The following is an 8,832-nucleotide window of genomic DNA, read 5'->3' on the forward strand; positions in this document are numbered from 1 at the left end:
CTCCGGGTTCTCCGGCTTCCTCCCACAGTCCAGAAACATGCTGAGGTTAATTGGTGATTGTAAATTGTCTGTAGGTGTGAATGTGAGTGTGCTTGGTTGTCTGTCTCTAAGTGTAGCCCTGTGATAGACTGGTTACCTGTCCAGGTGAACCTGCCTTCACCCTGAGTCAGCTGGGATAGGCTCCGCCCCCCATGACCCTGGTGAGGATGAAGGTGTAGAGATGATGGATGGACAGACATCCAACATGTTTGGTATTAACGGCAACATTATGAGTCTGCAGCAGTTCAGAAGGTTTCAGACTGAATCTGTAAACATTACAAAATAATCTGGACCAACATCGGTTCAGACCCGGTTTCTGCTCCAACGGTCAGTAGGATGAAACTCCTGCAGTCTGAGCCCAGACTCAGCAAACTCAAGAACACACCTGATTATTATCCAGTTTGAATATTGACCGAGATCTTTAAACTTCCCACAACTTCATCATTAATCTGTAGTCTGGTTCTTGCTATCGTCACATAACCCTTCAGCTTCACATTATTCATGACCACAGTATGGAACCTGCACCCACAGTTACTTCAGGACACTGGACTCTGGGCAGAGAACTTTTCAGGTGTGTTCTCACACCAGCTGGAGTCAGGCTGTACAGTGGAGACAACTTCACATCATGGCTGAGGGACACACTTCTTGGACCTGCTGTTCACTTCAAGTACAAAGAGAAGTCCTCCATCTGTCCCCTCTGGCTTCTGTCGGAGTTTGAAGTTCAGATTCTGCTGCACTGCTCAATGAAGTTAATACCAAGTATGAGAATTGTATGTCCACAGCAGATGAGCATCCAGTGAAGAGTTAATAAAACGTCCTTTCTCAGCTCTGTCCACGAGCAGAACTGAAAGATTTCCATTCATACGCCAGCAGCGCATTCGTGTCACTTTAAATATGTTTTTCGATGTAGCAGCAGAACATTGTACGTAAAAGTAAAAGTACGTATATATATTAATATCTTTAGTCGGAAAACAGGCCATGTCCAGATGTGCATCCAGAATGTCCTGTCTTGCGTTGTCGGTGTGTCCTTGCAGGGAATGCATCCTCAGATTTCAAAGTGCTGTTCCAAGAAAAGAATTCCTTCATAACAGTGTTCCAGGTCTCATCTTCTTGGCGTGTCACATCTGTGGAGGACAAGACAACAACCTGGTTATGTGGAAGCGTCAGCTTGCAAAACGTGATGAGCAGAGAGTCGGTACATCACTGCTCCATGGAACAGGATGCTGGAAGTCAGTCTACTTCCTCTGCTGAATAGGAAGTGCTCTTGTACAGTCTAAAACGGATTTTCCTAAACTTTCTTCCAGCCAGCTTCTAGTGTCATCAGGCTTTCTGAGTGTGTGGCAGCTCAGCAGGGTTCAGCCGAAGGTTGGGGGTGAACGAATCCGGAGACCCCCCACCCTCAGGTCACCTCCACCCTCTATAGCAACACTAGCCAGCCAATTGGAACCATGTCTGTGGTCACCACAAGTGTGTGGCCCTCTAAGGCCACAGCAGTGTGGGGGGGCCTGGGTCAGAGGTCAGGGAAATGGAGGGTCACAGCAGGTCAGTAAACACAGCTTGGTTCAGTGGCAGCAGCAGCTTCAGCACCTCTGTCCTGAGCACATTGTGCTCTCATCATCTCTGAGTCAGGAAGATCACACACAATTCAAAAAGAGTAACAAACAGGAACTGTGCCATGCAAGCAGCAAGAACATCTCTGCATTCAGTCACCTGCAAACCTTTGTTAAAAGACAAAGTCGTGAGAGCTGCACGCCTCCTGCTAACCCGGTCTGGACACATGCAGCTGCTCCGCCTCGGACTTACTTCAGTTTACTTATTTGTTATCTGGGACGCAGAAAAAGAAAAGAATGTCTAACTTGATGTGAATTTGATATGCGGAAAGTATGGCAAGACCAGGCTCCAGTTTTTAGATGTTCAGACTAAATGTTGATGTGGAACATTGGTAGGAACCAGAACCAGGAGCTCACGGGCTCTAGGTGTTGGTTTATATGTGCAGTTACAAGTCGTCCTTATGCTGAATTCAAACAACCTAAGAGCCGCTCTGCCTTACTGAATGATACTATTCAGAAATTCATTCTGAGAATTCAGGCAAAAATATTTTACAGAATTTACTTGAAATATCTGAAACTATTGAGCCAACTGTCCCATCGCTTACTAAGCCTCAGCCTTGCTTCTCCAAAGTTTTAGTGCTTTCAACAACATTCATAAAATCAGATTTTCAATTCCTTTTCGTGCTATCTGTCCCACCCAAAGGATCTTAAGACCAATTATTATTTAGTGAGGCTTTTCGACTCCCCTCACAGTCTTCAGCAGCAACTGGAGCTGAGAAAAATCTGTTTGTTTAGAACAGAAACTTGGTCTCGCTGGAGTCACCAAGAGGCTGGATGACAAGAGAAGCTCCATGATGGAGGGTCCTCGCTTATAACAAGCATCCAGAGTTTTGATTTGTCACATGTTCAGTCTGTCGAGGGAAACATCTCACATCACACATCTGCTGCTGGTCCGTATGAACAGTCCAGGTCCAGGCAGACGGCTGCCTTCCCTCAGCCTGGTTCTGTCGGAGCTCTGTTTGTGTCAAGGGAGTTTTTTCTGTCAGGAAATGGTTGTTGAGTTTCTTTCTAAAATGTTGGAAGGTCTTCCTTCAGTGTCCTTGAAAAGTTTCTTTGTACAAATAAAGTTAAACTGAAATAAAACTTTAATTGAAAAGGAAACAAAAGGACGCTGACAGTAAAGTGCTGAGGTCTGCCGACTGGCCATTTGGTACCAAACAGTGCATCACGCTGAGCTTTCTAGAACCTTCTACTGTAGGAACAGAGTTTGGACAGTGAAACTGTCCTAACTGTAGTTTTCCAATGTTAGAGCACCACTAATGATTCTACAACCACCAAAGTGGTGCTGTGCTGGTAGTAAGCAGATGTTGTAAAACTTGACAGGTAATTGAGAAAACACTGGAGAACCAAACCTTCAAAGGTTGACGTGCTCCTCCAGCTCTTCTCTTGGATTCACAAAATCCTTTCAGAACCATTGTTTATATGAAATCAGCCATCAACTAAGAAAAACACTGAAGTCACCAAAACTTCTTGGAGATCTGAAACTGTCCCTCAGCAGTTTGTGTTGAAGTTCGGCCTGTTGGTCTGGGAGCTGCTACGCCCAAGCCATGCTTTTATGGATGCTGCTAATGTTCTAAATGGGAATAACTGTTGTGCCGGCTGTTCGGTCATTAAACATTCAGACTGGATTAAAACAATGTTTGAACTAACTTCCACACTGATGTGACTATTTACCAGACAGGAGACGATTCAAACACAATGAAGCACAGAACCTCCACATTTCCATGGACAAACACAAGAGCACAGAGCAGGGAGAGGCATGCGTTCTCAGGAGGAAACACATCCATGCTGGGAGCACAGACGGGGGCAGAGCAGGCAGGTGGACGAAAAGGGCATTCAAGGCATGTTTTTACGTTTGGCAAACAAACCTGCAAGTTCTTTCGTTTAACTCAAGCTGCCTGGACCTGCAGTCTAACTGAGTGAATTTGCAGGAGCACTGACAGGTGAGAGGGTCCTGCACAAACAAGCGCTTTCTTCTCTCTGAGCAAGGTGCACAGTGGCTGCAAGGGAAGCAAAGAGGAGAGACAGGGCTAAGCTAGGAGTGAATTCTGCAGAGGCCAGAGCAGAGCTCCATGCAACACCCCACCCCCCAATGGCAGCATGCCACACCACCTGGATATCAGTGAATCAACCTGACAGAATCCTACACTTGAAGCAACCCTACCCCTCCACCACGAGTTCAGGCCAACATTCTGTGTCAACGGCAACACAGATAAGGTCATGTTGAGGAAATAAAACATCATTTCACTGTCTGTTGAGGACTTTATGCTCCAACACATGGCTGAGCTGAGTCCAGTCCCAGTTAGCAGCGTTATACTCGGACATTTATGGAGAAAATAACGACACTTGCATTAAAGTTTTTGGTTTTAGCCTATTGTCTGTCTGAGTTTTACAGTGTACCAGCGTCATGGAGCCTCGTGTCTGCAGCAACATGTCAGTGATGCAGCAGTGATGTGGTTCGACTGGAGCTGAAGGGAGGAACAGCTGCACCGATGGAGACGGAGTGGTGGAGAATACTGAGAGAAACCCAAGGAAGCATTCAAGAAAAGTTTCGGATGCCACAGATAAAAAAGAAACTTGAGAGAGGAAATTAGAATCTGAAAAAACGACGACCTGCTTCACAAAGTTTGTGTCACTGCCAGAAGGGCGAGACCAAGGTTCCTCACTGCAAACAACTCGAGACAATTTCAGCCGAGCGAACTCCTCCGAACATTCAATAAATCAGAGGCGGGTCAGAGTAACCCATCAGAGAAAAGGAAGCGGACAGTTTGAAGTTGATGCTACAGCTGAAAAATCTGATCCAGTGCTAAGCTTTGAGACACAACAACAGAACCACGTTCTGTCTCATAGAGCTGCTGCCGGTCGGCACACATCTAAAACATGGGATGAGTCCTGTAGAACTTTATAAACCTGACAGAGGACGGAGCAGAACTTATCGACCCATCAGTGCAACAGTGACCTCCAGCTGATTTCCTCCTGTGTCTGTACTTCTATACCATCAGACAGCCATCAAACCATTTCTCATAGACATAGCAGGAGAATGACCACAGCAACCTGGTGCTGCCATGACTGTAAGGGAGGACTGAGATCTAGACCTGGTTCTACCTCAAAAGACAATCATCATATGCTCTTTGGTTCAAATCTATTGCAGATGTGTTAAAAAGGAGACAGAAACAGCGTCTGTTTACCAACTAGCTGGTCTCTCCATGCTTCACCATCACCCTGACAGACAGACTCCTGCATTGTTAAACCAACAGCAGGAGACCAACTGACAGCTGCTCCAACTGTTTCTACACCAGCAGGGTTGGCTACTGGTCCACAGGACTGAGCACACCCTCTTTATAGCAGCTCTGCTTCACCTGCACATTAAACTAGCTGCCTACGTGCACGGTGGCAGGCACACATCCAACAAGGCAGGACAGAGCTGAGATCAGTTCAGGCCTCTGACAAACAGATCTGACTGCGCTGACATGATCCCATCCCTCCTCCACCAATCCATCAGGTTTAACCTGCCAAAGCTCACTTCAGTACATTCTCTGCTCTTATCTGATGAAACCGCTGACCCCCTGCTGAGAAGCTTCAACACCAACATCAACCATGTTGTCCATGCAGCTCTACGTCAGCTGTGACAGCCAGTGAGTTCGAAACAGCACCTCAGCTCGTCTCTGAGCTCATCCTCTATTTACACCACTAAAAATAAAAATAGGTTAACTGCATGACACCTGCTGCCATGATTAGAGGGGAAGTGGCCGAGTGCTGAGGGTCAGGTTTGTGCACCTGGAGCCAGAGTGCAGACAGCAGTGGGTGGTCCGAAGTCGCCTCAATCGCTTCCTGTTCCAGCCGCACCATAAAGCACTAAAGCCAATGTCATAAAACCAGCACAGCTTAAATGAGAGAGTTCATCAGAGACTTGGACTGAGCAACGTCACCTCCTCTTGAGCTGAACTCAAAGAAACATGAACTAAGACAGACAGCGCTATTTCAGCTTGACCTGTGCACATTGTGCTCATGCACAGCAAAGGGGCAGGAGAGGGGATGTGGGGGTGAGGGGGTCAGAGAGACGCTAAATCTGCCACATGCCGACTACCTAATTATCTGCCATCTCTCTCCAGAATCTCAGACGGCACCTTTAACCAACACCGAATCAGCACATAGACGCCTTCTTCCTGATCCGGCCCGAACACGTCTGAGCACCAGCGAGCAGCTCTGCTGTCGCCTCCTGCTGCTTTTAATACCACACAGATGAACAAGGCAGAGAAAGAGAAACAGAAAGAGAAAAGACTAAGCGTACTTACTATGACTTCTTGGCTTGAACATCTGGCTTTATTCTGAAACAAATTTTTAAAAAGCATGAAGTATATTTATATTTCATAAAGTCAGTGATTGTGTGTGAGACAATTCAAGGTTTTACCTGCAATCGCACTTTTGATGCTCTGTGAAACTTAAATGAACGGTATGTTGTGTTACCATCGGTCTGAACCGCATTACCTTGAAGAGAAACAAAGGACATAACAGGGAGAAGTTTACATGAAAGCAGCTTTTCATAACTCAGTCTAGACACCACAGAGCTGAAAACTCAAGCTGTGAACTGCCGGAGTCACTGTAACCAGCAGGCCTTGGCCCGGTTCTGAATACGGCTGTAAACAGCGTATCGGGCTGAACAACAAGCGTCAGATAGTAAATCTCACCGTTTCCCTGTTTGTGGATGGAACTGTTGTGACTCTCAGATAATCGACACACTCACAAACAAAACCCTGAGAAGAATCACAAAGTGGAGCCAGCACTTCAAATGAATGATCTGAGGTTGGCTGAAGCAGTCTTAACATAAAATTCACTTACTAGCTTTGTCTGGTGCTCTCAACCACATTTCATGGTCTTCATCGATGGGTGGAGTTTGCTCAGTTTTCATGGAGATGGTGCAGTTGTCATAATGTGACCTAGGTATGGAAAATTAGTCAACGTACAACTCCATACTTATATCACATGAGTACAACTGATCCACCTCCACAACAACAAGTCAAACTGCACCTGCTCAGACGCTGACATGTGGCTGAAAGTCCCATTGTGCTCGTTGGAGCATTTAAAGCTGCAGCTGCGACCGCCGGCTCACCTGCAGAGTGACGTTGCGTGTTTCTGTTGGAACGCACTCCATGGCTTCGTCGTTGCAGCAGCCTCCACAGCGGCTGAGGACCACGCAGGAGGGGATGTAGGTGTGCTCCGTATCCTCTGGATACTCCTGGAAGATGTCCACCAGAACCTCTCTGGGCTGACACATGCTCTTGGTGATGACATTGGTGAAAGGGACGACTAAAAACAAAGAGATTGATCATCACAATCAGTTACGAAAGTAATTTGAAAGGTTTTATGCAATGATGGTACTTCTAGTTCAGAATTCGGCCTTCATGTGTTTTTGTTCTTTTTAAGAAACAGGAGACGTTATTGCACTCTTAACTTTACACACAAGAGACATGGTGGAATAAAACTGTCCAACGTCACCACCAAGAACAAGCAGCCCACATTCAGAAGAAGACAACTCCATATATATGACCACAGAACACAAAAAGATGATCAATGCAATAACTAAGGGGATTATTTCAGCATAAAAGAATGTGCCATGTAGATGAGCCACATTTTATCATCTGAACCTGAGAATGTGGATCAGGAGTAGAAGAGATTTGGTAGCAGTCTGATAAAACCCTGAAGTTCAGAGCCTGCCCTCCCTGTGCAGACAGAAATAATCCCTCCCACTGTCCCAGAGTTCCCAGTGACCTCCTGCTAACTCCTGACCCCTGATTGGTCAGAGCAGTCATGACCTCCGGCTCTGTGGCGCCAGGCTTCACCTCTGACATATGACCTCAGGAAACCCACCCACGTGAAGGCACCGACTCCCAGCTACTGACGGTGTGTTAGCTTTGTGGCGACATTTTAAATCTACAGTCATGCTGCTGGAGCCTCAAGAATCTGAGTGTCTGAAATGAAAATGATAGAAACAGTGATTGACCATCATCAGAGGCATCCTCCATCCCATGACTTCTAATTAAACCTCCAGCTCTGTGAGGAAGGACGCTGCAGTAGGACGGTCGGCAGACATGAGATCTACTGGGTGGTCACGTCGGTTCTCTGCAGCCTCAAGTCAACGCGCTCAGCTCGTTTCTTCTAAGAACTACGATGTGTAGATAGTTTGGTGCTACTTCATAAGTTCTACCAACAAAACTCAAACCAGTAATAAAGGTTTTAAACTAGCAAGTATTGAAGCCTGAAGCCTGATGTGTTGTTCTTTTCTGCCATGAGCTCCATCACCACATTATAAAGACCAGCCACACATGCTGCATCTCGATCTCTCAGAACAGTCACAGCAAACCAGATGTTCTATCATTTGATGCAATAATACGTCCAGATTTTTTATATTAGCTTTTATGTCAAGGGGGAAAAATCTTAATACTGACTTGTGACGTTTTTGCATGTATCTTGCCATAAAACGCTGCAGTACAGATCTCTTTTCAGAACTGTGAAGACTGTCTGTGATATATCAGAGCGAATGGTGGGAGACCAAATAACACAAACAGGAGCTTAGTGCTGAAATGACGTCATTTTTGAACTCACTGACGTGTGTGCATCCAGCAGAGATGACAAGTCGAGGACCACCACTGACCACAACTGTTGAATCATTGCAAGCAAAAACAAATCTATTATTTAGTATTCACTTTCTTTCACCGGAGGAAGGAACATCAGCTCTGTGTTGCAGATGATGCAGCAAACACATTAGGGAAACAGCTCTTATCATCAGACAGAGTTCTGTGGGCTACGTGGCCAACACTATCAAACAGCTGGGACTTTGACTTATTCAGTCATGAAAAATAAGAGTGGAGATGGGTAAAGAAATGATTCTGCAGAAGTCTCATCTGTCTCCATGACCTTATTCTGTCAGTGTGTAAAAACAGCAAGCATCACTACAAAGCTTTGGTTCTGCTTTGTCTTGTGAAATAAAATTAAAATGTCATTGAAGAGATAAGGTCATTCGATTCAGTAATTTCATTGCATTGATATGAACATCTGTTGTTTCTGAAGAACATATGAATCTTCGTCATAACTGATGGATTGAACAAGTCAGCCTTTCAGCTTCATGAAGCAGTGTGGCCTGTGACTGTGTGATCGCCTACCAACCTCCACCTCAACGTCAACC

At 45.7% G+C, this 8,832-nt stretch overlaps 1 protein-coding gene across 2 annotated transcripts in view; it reads right to left on the minus strand.

The window, feature by feature from the left end:
* Positions 1-434: 434 nt before the first annotated feature.
* The window catches only part of vegfaa (vascular endothelial growth factor Aa), a 13,633-nt gene continuing 5,235 nt past the window's right edge, over positions 435-8,832 (minus strand). The window contains exons 3-7 of one of the 2 annotated variants that reach the window (XM_008303672.1): positions 6,760-6,956; positions 6,061-6,137; positions 5,945-5,977; positions 3,518-3,649; positions 435-1,163 (exon numbers count right to left, since the gene is read on the minus strand). In XM_008303672.1, coding sequence (XP_008301894.1) covers positions 1,142-1,163; positions 3,518-3,649; positions 5,945-5,977; positions 6,061-6,137; positions 6,760-6,956 — 461 coding nt within the window. In that variant the 3' untranslated portion in view covers positions 435-1,141. The remainder of the gene's footprint in view (positions 1,164-3,517; positions 3,650-5,944; positions 5,978-6,060; positions 6,138-6,759; positions 6,957-8,832) is intronic. The other variant, XM_008303673.1, reaches the window with a different exon arrangement.

Source organism: Stegastes partitus, unplaced genomic scaffold, assembly GCF_000690725.1.
Source record: "Stegastes partitus isolate 25-593 unplaced genomic scaffold, Stegastes_partitus-1.0.2 Scaffold2050, whole genome shotgun sequence".
NCBI lineage: Eukaryota > Metazoa > Chordata > Actinopteri > Pomacentridae > Stegastes > Stegastes partitus.